Genomic DNA, 13,368 nt, shown 5'->3' on the forward strand with positions numbered 1-13,368 from the left:
TGGGAGCTACCACATTGGGCTCTCTATATAGGCCACCGCATACTATACATGGTTGATTGTTGGGTGTGTTTTTTTATTTAAAAAAACCCAACCACCTGGTGTCAGAGGTGTGATTTAAACATAGGACTGCTCCAGTCTGTACCCTTGTTATGTCTTCACATGACTAAGATATACACAGAGCTCCTGTTTTCAGCAGATGCACTATTTAGCAACTGGATTTGTTTGGAGATTATAAAGATTCTTATAGGAGTTAAAAGACTGCTTCCTCGATAAGCAGATGAGGTTTAGCCTTGTGGCAACCGCTAGATTCTGGGGTATTTTGTTTTTGTTTGCTCAAGGATGGTCAGAAGTCTTACCGCATGTTGTGGTGAGTCAGATAAAATGTTCATTGGAGCAGGAGAAACTAGTTGATATCCCCATGAGTAAGACCTAATAAATGGCTGCAGCTGATTAATCTTATAAAATTAAGTAAGGCACAATAGCTGTGGAGCAGAAGTAAAATAATGATAATAATTAGACTTGGTTGTTGGTTTGCATTTGTCTTTCTTGGGAGACAATGGAGGAGCGTGCCTTTGGGGATGAAGTCAAGTTGTTGGAAGGTTGCAGCACCTGTTGTAGACACCAGTATGGGAGAGACATGTTTTGTTGCAGCTGGGGAAGATGGTGTCCGGTTGTGCTGGTCTACCATGGCCATTCTTCTCTCTGCATTCCTCCTCTGGCCACTGCTGTGACTCCATGACCTGACTGTCTCCAGGCACTGCGCTCGTCTGCCAGGGATTCCTACATGGTAGTGTTGATGTTGCCAACCTTCACATCATGTTTGCAGACATCTTTGTAATACAGAGTTGGTCTGCCAGTGGGCCTGGTACTTGAAGCCATCTCCCTGTAGAGCATGTCCTTGGAGATTCTGCCATCTTCCATTCTGTGTACATGACCAAGCCAGCAGAGATGTTGGCTTGGCAATTAGACTAGATGTTATTAAATTCTCTCTCTCTCTTTGCATTTGGTGCTTTTGCTGATGTGCCAGAATGTGGAAGGAAAAGGTTATGAAGTTTTGAGGCAGCTTTGAACTTGAAAGACGCAGAGGTAACAGGAAGTGTGACTTGCGCGTTTCTTCAGTGGTTGCTTCCCCTCAGATGATATGCAAAACTTACTCCCACATACTTTCAGTACATTGCTTAGTTGTGTGCCACCCCCTCAATGCTGCCTGCTTCAGTTCCTCCCCTCCCTACTTTTGTGTGTAAATATAAATTGGTCCCAAATGAGCAATTTGATATGTAATCACCATGGGCCAGCATTGCTTCTAATCCAAGGGAAACTCCAGTTTGGGTTTTGCAGCTAAAAGATTGCGCAACAGATCCCACAGCTAGATTGACCTCTCAGAAATTGCTTCCCAAGTTTAGGTTTGTTTTCAAATGATTTCAGCATACAGAGGTGCCGACTTGTGCTGCATTTTTTTTGGGGGGGGAGGGGGAATTATGTCACCCGTGTGTGTGTGTGTGATGCTGATGCCTCTGCTTTCCAAGTCTACAATTCTATGATTCTGTGACTTTTGCACACCCTTGCCAGTAGGTGTGAAAAACAACCCAAAAGGATGTGTGGGGAAATATTTGCAAAATGTGCCATGCACACTGTTGTTTATAAATAGCTAACAGCCATGCTGATCTGAAGTTCTCTCCAAGGTAGTTGAGCAATTACAAGCAAAGTGTTGTGTTCAAGGAGGAGAAAATGCATGAAGGAAATATTTTTTAGCCTCATGAGAAGTGGCTGTCAGATGTTGAATTGTAATTATACAACAAAGATTTTATTAAGATGTTTTAGAAATTTCATACTTTTATAAGACCTATGCATGCATGTTCTATAATATACACATTTTGCTTCTTCACTAGCTGGGGATGAGAGTTTCATGATTTTAAGGTGGGTGGAAGGTAGATCAGGATCTACAGTCATACCTGGGAAGTGAAACGGAATCCATTCCGGAAGTCTGTTTGACTTCCGAAACGTTCAGAAACCAAGGCGCAGCTTTCAACTGGTTTCCGATTGCCCAGGCACGCCAGAAATAGCAGAAACCGTGCTGGACATTTGGCTTTCCCAAAAAAGTTTGAAAACTGGAACACTCACTTCTGGTTTTAGATCATTCAGGAGCCAGAACATTCGCCTCTCAAGGCGTTTGGGAGTCGAGGTACAACTGTAGTGATAGATCTCTGAGCTGTTTCCAGGAAATCTTCAATTTTTTGCTCCTAATTGTTTAATAATGACAAAAAAAAAAAATTCCCCAACCCACCTGCTTGCTGAATCTAGTTAAAAACGAGCTAGATACTACAAACTTGAAATCTGCACACCACTCATTTAAGTTAGAACTTCAAGAAAGCTTTTATCACCTTGAGAAGAGAGGAAAACATAAATTCATGAGTGAGGTTGGGTGAATGGGACTCGATTCTGTCACCCACTTGCCTGTTCTGGCCGAGAGAATAAGTTTTATTGTGTCCCTACCCCCTCTTGTCTTCTAAAAACATATTTCGCTGCTTACATCAGGATAACCAGCTGGAGGTAAAAGAGCTTTTAATGGTGAGCTGCTTAATCACCATAATTGAGTTGCATTTTATGACAGTGAGAAAATCCAGTTCTCTCTGCATCCCTCTATTTCCTGTCCAGGCAGAATGTCTCCCACGTTTCAGGAAGTGCAGCCTGTTTCCTTTGGACTTCTTTTTATCACTTTAGGGCTTGGCTGTCTAGGCAAAGAAAGTCCTCCTTCGTTGAGAGTTTACAATGATAAAATTATGGAGATTGGCACGTATGTTGATGAGAAGCTGTTTGCGATAGGAAAACATCCTGATTTTGGCATTGAAACCCCCCAGAATGGAGGGCGAGACTTCTCAGCTGTTTGTCTTGGATTTGTTGTTTGTTGCTGCTAATGTACTACAGGGATCATTGGTTACGAAGAACATCTGTGATTCATTTTTCAAGATTTAAGAATCTGTTGTCAAACGGGAATCAAATTTTGCCAATCTTCTTCACACGCAAGATCATGCTTGGTCTGTGCATGTAGCAGAATGAAGTACCACTGTTGAATGTGTTTTGAGCTCCTTGCTAGCACAGCTGGCAGAGGGTTGGTCTGGTGTTCAAACATGGCCCTCCAAACTTTTATGCTGGGTCCTTGGGACTCTCCCGCAGGCCATGACCTGGCTGGAGTATATCCTTGAACTGTGATAATGCTTCTTCCTTTGCCTGGTAGGAGTCTGGAGGTATGTTCATAGAAACCTCTTGCATTTTTTGCATGACTGGAGTGTAACGGGCTGTACAGAACTAAATGTCATATCCAATTCTCTGCCAACTTTTGCATTTGGTCCCACTTACCACTGCTGTTCCTCACCTAGGTTTAGAAGGTCATTCTCTTTCACATGGGCTATTTTTGTGTGTGGGAAAAAAACATTTTAGACTGGGGTGCATTAAAAAGAAGGCTCCTTGGCCTCTTTGTGCAGTGCCACCTCAGGACTCCGCTACCTCATTCTGCTGATGGCAAGCTTCATTGTTAAGCAAAAGAATGGATTTGTGTGTATGCTACCCAACAGCAGTTGTAGGAAGCCAGCCAAGAGAGCGCATGCACCCTCCCTCTCTTCTGAGCTCTTAACTGCTCCACTTGTCAGGCGAGGAGCAAGGGTGGTCCAGTGCCAGCACTGGGCTTTGAGGGTAAAATAAAATAAAATATAAATAGCACCAGGTGCCAAGTGACACCTCCCTCTCTAGCACTGTTGGACAAGTGTCTTCTTGCATTCATGGTAGTTTCACACTTAAGACGGCAACACACACAAAAGGCCCAGGCAAAGGTTTGCATCTCAGAGGGCGTAAATATAATTCCCGAGTGCTGCAAATACTCTGAGAAAGTGTTACAAGTTTCTCTATGGGATCTTACATTGAGCAGACATACTATAGATTATTAACCAAAGTTTCCAGTTTGAACTTGGAAACACGTTAACTTTACACATAGTTTAAACGAAAAACCAGTGACCTATAGAAACTTAGAAATTTAGGGAAGGGTTTGCTTAAAAAGGGTATCACACATTTTATCACACATTAGTAATCTGGTTAAATGTATTTGTTTCCTGCTGCAGAGCGTGTAGGAAAAATTGGGTGCAAATTTAATAATGGCCATTTTTGAGCTTATTTAAAAGCTGTTCCAAGTTGTGTGGGTAGGTGGGGGGGAGAGGCACTCAAGAGCTAACATTTGACATAATACAAGTACTGGTCCTCGCAGTTAGCTACATTTTAGGTCAAAACACTTTTCATTTAATAAGAAGAACTTGCAGACACAGACTCAGAAGTGACAAAACGACTGCAGTCTTAACTGCACATTGCACAATGCAGCTGAATTCCTTCATGTTGATTTTCCTGATGCTTCAAAAAGGAGGGCAGCACTTGAGTCTGGGGGCCTGGCAAACCTGTCATTTGCAAATAAATCAAAAGGCCATCATTGCTGATAGCAAGGTCTAATGACTGCAGTTTCTGTGTACTCTTTGATAGGCCCCACACTCAAGCCTGCTATTAAAAATGAATGCATTCAAGAGGCCTTGCATTAAGAACATAAACAATTAAGGGCACTTGAGCTGCTCCACAGAAAGCTGCTGCCATACAAATGCGAGCGAGGGCTTTCATGTGCGGCACCGACCTCTGCAATCTGCTTTGCTAGGGAGCCAAAGAGAACGTGGGCAATTAGTGTTGATGAATCTGCAAGGCCTTCCTTCTTTAATCCCTCATTGTTTTAACTGTCCTCTATATGTGCAGATCAGAAATCAAACGATAAGCTGTGTCAAACTGGTGACAGCCCAGAAGTCATGAATACTACATGAACTTTAGAGTCTGTGACAGGCCTTCAAGAGATTTAATACCATATATATTTTATGGCCCATATCTGAAATATGGCTTATATTTTGATTGGCTGACTGGTTTTGGTTTGCTCCATCCTTTTTACTGTTCTTTTTAAAAAGTTGAATTCTGACTTCAGAGTATTTGTGGAATATGGTTTTTTCAGTTTTTTTTAAAATTTATGCAAGCTTGTGGGTTGTGTGTCGAATTAAAGTCTGGAGTAGTTTGGCTTTCCGGTGAAGTTAACTGAACTAGCACCCTTCAGATGGTAGGCAGAGGACAGGATGCTTAAAAGTTTCCTTTTAAGTACAGTGGTACCTCTAGGTACGGACTTGATCCGTTCGGGGGTGCTGTTCACACCCCGAAAAGTCTGTAACTAGAGTGCCGCTCCTGCGCACGTGCGGGGTGCGACAGAGTGCTTCTGCACACGCAGCAAAACCCTGAAGTGTACACTTCTGGGTTTGCCGCGTTCGCAAACCGAAAAAATGCAACATGAACCTAACGCAACATGAGGTATGACTGTATGCTAATTGAACGCTGCAGATGAAGACAGTAGCATAGAAATGAGAAGAGTATTCAGTTGTTTCCACTAAACAGGAACACAATACAAGAATACACTCCTACTTGAATCTAGGTAGGACTGTGGCTTCCAGTTGGTGGCAGGAGCACGTCTCAGCACATAATCTCCTTCTTCTGGTGGCTTTGTGGAAGTGAAGGTGGTCATACCCAGCTTATTTGTCGCCTAATAGAGGCCTTCAGTAAACTGAGGAACATCAATGCCACTGGTTCCTCAGAATAGCCTCAAGCAAATGAGGAAAGTTGAAGTATGATACGATATGCTATAAAGCAAGATGGCCAGTCCATAGCCTCCAATTCTTCTAACCTAAATTTGGGGCATACCCTCCCCCCGGTGTGCTGCTGGCCATCTGCTCAAGCCAACTTTCGCCTCCCCATGTGACCTAACCACCACCACCAGAGCAGCGCACGGAAACACTGTTTACCTTCCTGCCGGTGCTGTACCTATTTATCTACTTGCACTTTTTGGCATGCTTTCGAACTGCTAGGCTGGCAGGTGCTGGGACTGAGCAACAGGAGCTCACCCCGTCACAGGGATTTGAGCTGCCAACCTTCTGATCGGCAAGTCCTAGAGGCTCAGTGGTTAAACCACGGCGCCACCCGCATCTCTTAGCAGCATCTTCTAGGAGGGATTAAAAGCTGGCAGAACACAACCGCATTATCTGGGCTATCCCTCATTACTCGAAAGTCATAATTGTGAAGACAGGATTGTTAGCAGCCTTGAATGGTATATTAAATAAGGAAGGGTCTAATTTTTCAAAATAAATAAAATGAAGTGCAGAAATTTTCCAAGGGGGGTCACAGAGAGGCATTTGTGTGTGTGTAAAATCTCTTCCCTCCAATAAAGTTTAGCATGGTAACATAAGAATGTACATCAGAGTTCTATGCTTAAATTGGAATAAACAGTAATATTCTTTATTAGCCCTGTTGGTACCTTTGCGCACGTACAAATGTTGTGGGGTAAATATTACTGTTCCTTGGTGTGTTCACTCAATGTTTTCCATCTTTTAAGTTTAAATTGTGGTAAGCTCTGATACATATGGGTGGCATCTATGTTAAATATTTAGAAGTGATTCAGACTTAGAAGTGTGAAGGCCCAGGAGAAATGTGCAGTTATCCAACCTAGATAATTTTTAATCCAGGTGAATATTGAGTATCTTTGAATTCCAGGTGAGCTAGGTTTCTGTTTCTCCAAAGATACCCTCTGCATTGTTGTCATTCACTCTTCCCCATTCTCAAGGAATCATCTGTATTCTGCACCCCTCTGCTTTATCTTAACCAGAGTTGAGGTGCTGAAACTGAACTAGCAATTTCCCTGAACTGAGAATTTGAGTACAACCTAGCCTCAAACTAAGCCAAAAACAATTCTCATACACTTCAGCCATAATTTCATAGGCTCATAGGAAGCTGCCTTTGTACTAAATCATACTTTTGCTCCATCTAGTTCAGAAATCAGCACTGTCTGGCTGTGGTTTTCCAGGATGTAGGGGCAAGGGACGTTCTCGGCACTCTCTGGACATGCTGGGGATTGTACCTGGAACTTTATGTGTACAAAGCAGATGCTCTTTATTGGGGTGGCCATCTTCCAAGAGACTGTGATCTACTCACAGAGTTAAAAACTGGCAGTAATCTACCCCCTTTTGTGGGGTTCGGGTCAAAGTTGTTGAGTTTTTTTCAGGGAGGAGGTAAAATGTTGAGCTTTTTTTTTGGAGAGCCACAGTTGTTCAGCTTCTTTGGGGGGAGCCAAATGTTCAACCAGTGATCCACTGCAGACGTCCAGTGATCTACTGGTAGATCACAATCTATCTGTTAGACATGCCTACTCTAGATAACTGAGTTATAGAACTGACCATTCCACTTAGACTGGCTTCTTTCCATGTTAATCTAAAGTCTAATCTAGTACCTTCTGGGTTATTATGGTGCTTGACTTCAGATAAGGAAACCCCTCCTATGGATAAGAGTTTATTGGAAAATAATGCTTAGTTGGAAAAGATACTTGCTACTAAAATATTGTTCTTTCCTTAAGTTATCTAGACTTTGATCAGATGGTTGCCTCAACCACCACCCTAGTATTTTGAAGATGCTATTGTGGCAAATGTTTTCATATCCTATTCTGTGCGGCCAATAACATGGAAGAACAATGGATTTGTCAGTCTAAAGGGATTTAGCTCATGCTGGATTTTAACCAATGCTTTACTTGCTAATGAGCTACTTATGAAGAACAGATTTGTGCTCTAATATATGTAGATATGAGGTTCTGGAGGCATTAACAGATGTCCTTCAACAGACTGAAACCTGCTCTGATTAATCACATGCACTCTAGACTCCACCTAATGCTGGCCTACTTTAAATGTTCCTAATATTTGTACTTAATATGATTTTTGTAAATGAACTAATATATAATGGCATGTTTTAATCTAAATATTTACTTTTCTCTATAGACAGAAATTGCCAAGAGATTGAATACAATCTGTGCACAAGTCATCCCATTTTTGTCTCAAGAAGTAAGTAAAATTGTTCAGCTGTTAAAAAGTGAAATTATGTTGCATCTTTGTTTTTAAATTAGCTAGTTTTTAAGATGTTAATTTTATCAAAATTCACAAGAGTGAGGAACATCTGTTGTAGCTGAAGAACGCAAGCCCCCTGTTAATTTGGAATAGCAGATGAGAGAAGAGGCGCACCAACTATATAACTGGTGAAATAGCTCAGTCACAAAATTATTCTTTCTAAGGCAGCTAACCATTTGCTAATTTCTGTGTAAATAAAAATGTCGGCGTTTAATGATAGCACGCTATACAATTTGAGTGGCATTTGAGAAATACAGTTCCTAGAAAAGTCTAATTATTATTATTATAGAAAGAGAATTCTGATACTATATTCATGCATAATTACACAAAGACACAAAAGAGGTATGACCATGTTGCTGGAAAGTTTGTTGAATTGTCATGGGAAAACCCTTTTTACTTTGCATGTAGGATTGTGCCATCTGACATAGTGGAGACCATAGAGGCTGGAATTGTTCAATCCTATTCTCTTTACATGCCGTATTTTTCGCTCCATAGGGCGCACCGGACCATAGGGCACACCTAGTTTTTAGGGGGGGGAATCAAGAAAAAAAATCTCATCCCCCCCAGCCCCAAAGAGCAGCGTACAGGCTGCGCAACCTCTCCCTTCCAAAGGAAGGCACAAACCAAGGATGGATGGAGAGGCTTCCGGGAGAGGCTGTGGGGCTAAAGAGAAAGCCATAGCCCCGTGCAGCCTCTCCCTGCCGGAGCGGCTGTGCGGAGCTATCCCTGAAGCCTGGAGAGCGAGAGGGGCCGCGCGGCTTCTGCTGGCTTTTCTAGGAGGTGGGAGAAGGGACTGATACGGCCAGTTAGTCCCTTCTCCCTCCTGGGGAAAAGCCCACAAGAGCGCATGGAGCTTGTGTGCGGCTCTTGGGTGCTTTTCCCGCCTGCCTCCCCCCTGCATTCGCTCCATAGGACGCACACACATTTTCCCTTGCTTTTTAGGAGGGAAAAAGTGTGTCCTATAGAGCGAAAAATACGGTACTTGATTGGTGGGTAGGAATGTAATGGTTATGCTGGGGCACTGGACACTAGTTTAGTGCTGCAGGCTATGTTGTTGAGCAAGCAGTTACTGTTGCTGTTCCTGAATACAGCTTGTAGATTACCACCATATTGTCACCAAATATTTCTGAAACCACACAATTATAATGTGTATGTGATTAAAGATGTAGCATCCTGGAAGCGTTTATCAAAGTTGGTCGTAAGGTTCTTCCTCTCCTTGGCTGAGTTTGCATGTCACAATAAGCCTGGGTTGCCAGCTTATTGTGGTGTATTTGGGAATGAACATTATGCTGCTTGCTTACTCCCACTTTATTCCTTCTCTGGCATGAATGGAAGAAACTAACCAGGAAGCTGCAATTAAGTGTGCCTCTCTGTGACATCTGGATGTAGGATGCTGGCTTGTTGCGCCCTGACAAGCCAGGATTGCTTGCCAACCTTAAACGTGGATTTTGTTGCCTTTTGAGGCCAAGCTTAACTGCAGTTTCCTGGCTTGTGAACCAAGAGTGTAAATTAAGGCACCACTTGTTCCTGAAAAACCAGGAACCTAGGCTGATTGTGACATGTGAATTTGGCTTCTTGACCATTTATTTATTTATTTATGGTGAACAGAGGGTATATGAAAACTGTCGGTCTCACTTATTGAAGAGTTGTAATAAGAAACCCCCTGATTTTAAGAAAAATCAAAAGACATGTGCTTGCCTTTTCAAGTCTCATCCTTTCCTCTTTCTGCACAGACTGCCCATATATACTAGCTTGCAGGGTGGCTTGGAAATACTCTGCCCCTTGATAAAATGCCACTTTGTTCCAGCTTAGTTCAGTTAGGTTGGTTCTAACAATGGGAATGATATGTTTGTCTTTCCAGCATCAGCAACAAGTTGCTCAAGCAGTAGAACGTGCCAAACAAGTGACCATGGCTGAGCTGAATGCCATCATCGGGGTACGTGGCCTGCCAGGTCTACCTCCTACAGTGTGTATAACCAGCTTTCCTTTCTTATTGCATTGTTAGTTTTTGATGTGTTAAATGTTTGATTTGTAATAGTTTTGATACTTAACGCTAGTTCTTCAGCATTATTTGTCTTGGCACCTGCATCTCTTCAAAATCTGGTAGAATTACTGAAAGCATAATATTGCCTGCCTGGGCCTATGTATTTCGCCCCATATTTCTAGATTTCTGCTGTTGCTCTGTCTAGTTTGGAGTATGGGAATTAATAGGCTGCAAAAGCTTTCTCTTCTGAGTCCGCATCCAATATACTGAGGTTTATTCATAGTGTATGCGTCTGAGTTTCAGTTGCAAGTAACTTAACTGAGCAGTCGGAGTGGGGAGTGTCATGGTCCACCATTTTCAATGCACTGCAGACTTGTACTGGTTGAGGCAAAAGATGAAGAGTGGGTGGCACTTTCCCCCTTTTTTAAGCCTGGAAGACAAATTTTTGTAAAATTCCCTCTATTGAAATCACCTGAAGGGGGAATTAACTAAACCAGGCATGTCCAACCGAGTAGGGTGTGATCTACAATCCAATATCAAAAACTGGCAGTGATCTACCACCTTCCAAAGTCATGTTAGTTAGTTAGTTAAATCTATCTATCATCTATCTATCTTTATTTCACAGATACAGTAGTTATGTTTGGATGTCATCACGACAGATCCAAATAGTTTTGTTAGATGGACAAGGAACTAAACAAATGAGAAAAGTCAAACTATATTTTTATATTAGTTTACACAGATCTGAGGAGCCAGTCAGAGTGCGCCGGGCTTCTCCATCTTTCCCCTACTGTTGCTTTAAATTTGATGACTTCCTGTCATCATCCCCACACCCTTCTTCCACCTTGTCTTTCTCCTACTGTTGCGCTAAAGCCTTTCCCTCACTCAAACTCATGGAGCACTAAGGGGACTTTCCCCATGTGTTTTGTTCTTTGCCTTCCTCACTGGTGAGCAAGCGGGTGAGCAGGCGTGGAGCTTTTTGTTTCCTGCCTCCATCATGTCCCCCTCACCCCACTGCCAGAGCTCTAATGCCCGAGAGCGCAACGCAGAGCGGGCTCCGGGGAAGGCTCAGGCTTGCACGAGATTGGTGGCAGCAGCGGCTGCTGCTGTGTCCAAGACTGCAGAGAAAGGCTTTTCTTTCTCAGCCTGCGATCGACCAGTATCTGTCCCAGGATCTCCAAGTCAATCGACGTCTTGGACATGCCTGAACTAAATCATCTCCAAGCTTGTGTAGGTGATGAGCCTGCTCCACAGGCCCCTTCATGCGGCTGTCCCGCATCCACACACCCCATGAAACACCCCATTTGTGGAGATACAGCAGTGATACTACCAATGGTAGATCCAAAGCTGTGGAGCTTTCTGCAGGAGTGGTCCATAGCAGACATATCCACTGACCAGCAGCTCTGAGGATTAGGCTTGCTCTGTAACCTATTTTGCATTATTGAAGTTCATGAGCCATGACTTCATTTCCTAAGCCCTGCTGCCACGCTCTAGAAATATCACTAATCTTTACTGCCCTTCTACAGTAAGCAAAAGGAGCAGAAACAAGAAGTGGTCCTCCTCCTTCTTCTGATTTTATTCATACGCGAGTGCTTGAGCAGATTCAAATTATTCATTTATCAATTTATGTTAATTGCTTGTGAGAAGATGCCCTGCTGGTCTTTAGAGTTCCCTCAGACACTTTGTAATGATAATTAGACATGCTGCTGTATGGATTAACAGTGCCATAGTCCAATGACGTCTACAGACAATGGAACCAGTTAATCCATCTGTGCTTAAAATTACATCCCAACTGGAGATGGAAAAAAACATAAGAGGGAGGGAGGATTAAAAGAATGAGTCTCAGCTTGAAAACTCTCCTTTTATCAGTTTCTCAATTGTAGATCTGCTGTCGCTTTGCCTGTGGTAAGCTATTGGCAGTCAATTAGGTGAAATAAACGGGGAGGGTGACCTTCATTTCCTTTTAATAGCTATTCCTCCCTGCAATGGGGAGTGTCAGTGGATTTTCAGCTTAAATTTTATTCAAGCTGCTTTATTACACTTGACAGATTAGCTTTGCATAAACATACCCCCCCTTTGAACCGAATCCTTGTTTCTCCCCCCCTCCCATCCAATCAACTACTTAAAAAAATAATTAAGTCTCTATTTGTCTGATGTCTTAACAGACCCTGCTTGTCTAATAAATTCTTAATTTGAAAGTTCAGCTCAAAAGTTCATCTACCTAGTGTCTCAGTCTCTGTGTTTGTGTGTGTGTACATTGATTTAACAAACACCTCTGGTTAATAGGCATATTTTAAATAGTGGTTTTAAGTATACTTTCTGAGCTTTGTAGCAGACACAGAACAGTGCAAATACATTTCTTTCTTCTTCATCATCATTATAGAAACCTTTTGACATTGGACCATGAAGCTTTTGTGGCATGTCTGGCTGGGTTTGTCTTTTTGCTACAAAGTGCCTGTCTACCTTGAGAAGAGCGTACAGCTCTGACCCAAGCTCATTCTTTTGCAAACTCCATTCAAATGACTACAAGTCGCACCTCACTGAGTCCCTGCTTTGCAGCTCCAGCATAACATTTCTTGACAGTGTGTTGTTAAAGGATTCAGACTACCATTCTTTACCTTAATATGCTAACTTAGTTTTAATCTAGGAACATTTGCTCTTTTTCTAAGTCCTCCAGCTGCTGTAATTTTGCTGGATGTGCAGTGCAATTCTGTGCATGTTTACTTGGAAATAAGCTCTGCTGATTTCTGTGTCGCTTACTCCCGAGTAAGTGTGTATAGGATTGCAGCCTTGAGGTATTAACATGTCACTGCCAGCAGAAATAAACTTCAGTTCTTAGTGAGTATTCATAAATACTACATTCATCCCTATCTAGCACAGTCAAACTCCCACATTCCACCCTTTCCCCCAATCTCAGCTTCTTGCATAGCTGATCTGACAATTCTATTATAGCCTGAAGAACAGTTGTGTGTGTGCGTGCGTGTGTGTATGCACACACACACTGGAAACCTCACTATTTTCCCCCCTTTACGTTTCCACCAAGTTGGTCCAAGAAGAGATCATCTCTCCCTTTGCCACATTTGTATACATCAATAATTATCCTATGCTGCACAATAAGTTTCATGCTCTGACATATGCTTGATTTGTTTGAAAGGGATTGTGTGCACTCTGGAAAATTGGAGTAGCATAAAATTGGGATGACAATTCAGTGGACCTTTGCTCCTCTTCATTGAACATGCACTGTGTCAGCCTGTCTCCCCAGAGGGGAGGAGGCATCAGGAGCCTGTCTGTTCCTACAAGCAGCAGCTGCACTGAAAGTAAACGTGGCCCAGTTTGATAGCAGCTGTCAGTATTGTTCAGAGACCCAACTTAGTGTAAAAG

General features: G+C 42.6%; 1 protein-coding gene across 2 annotated transcripts in view; it reads left to right on the forward strand.

Annotated features, from left to right (window-relative positions):
- The window catches only part of LOC310744879 (transducin-like enhancer protein 1), a 77,444-nt gene that overhangs the window by 14,401 nt on the left and 49,675 nt on the right, over window positions 1-13,368 (forward strand). Inside the window, exons 5-6 of one of the 2 annotated variants that reach the window (XM_083576789.1) lie at window positions 7,881-7,943; window positions 9,868-9,972. In XM_083576789.1, coding sequence (XP_083432915.1) covers window positions 7,881-7,943; window positions 9,868-9,972 — 168 coding nt within the window. The remainder of the gene's footprint in view (window positions 1-7,880; window positions 7,944-9,867; window positions 9,973-13,368) is intronic. The other variant, XM_083576790.1, reaches the window with a different exon arrangement.

Source organism: Podarcis filfolensis, assembly GCF_964270895.1.
Source record: "Podarcis filfolensis genome assembly, chromosome: 11".
Taxonomy (NCBI): Eukaryota; Metazoa; Chordata; class Lepidosauria; order Squamata; family Lacertidae; genus Podarcis; species Podarcis filfolensis.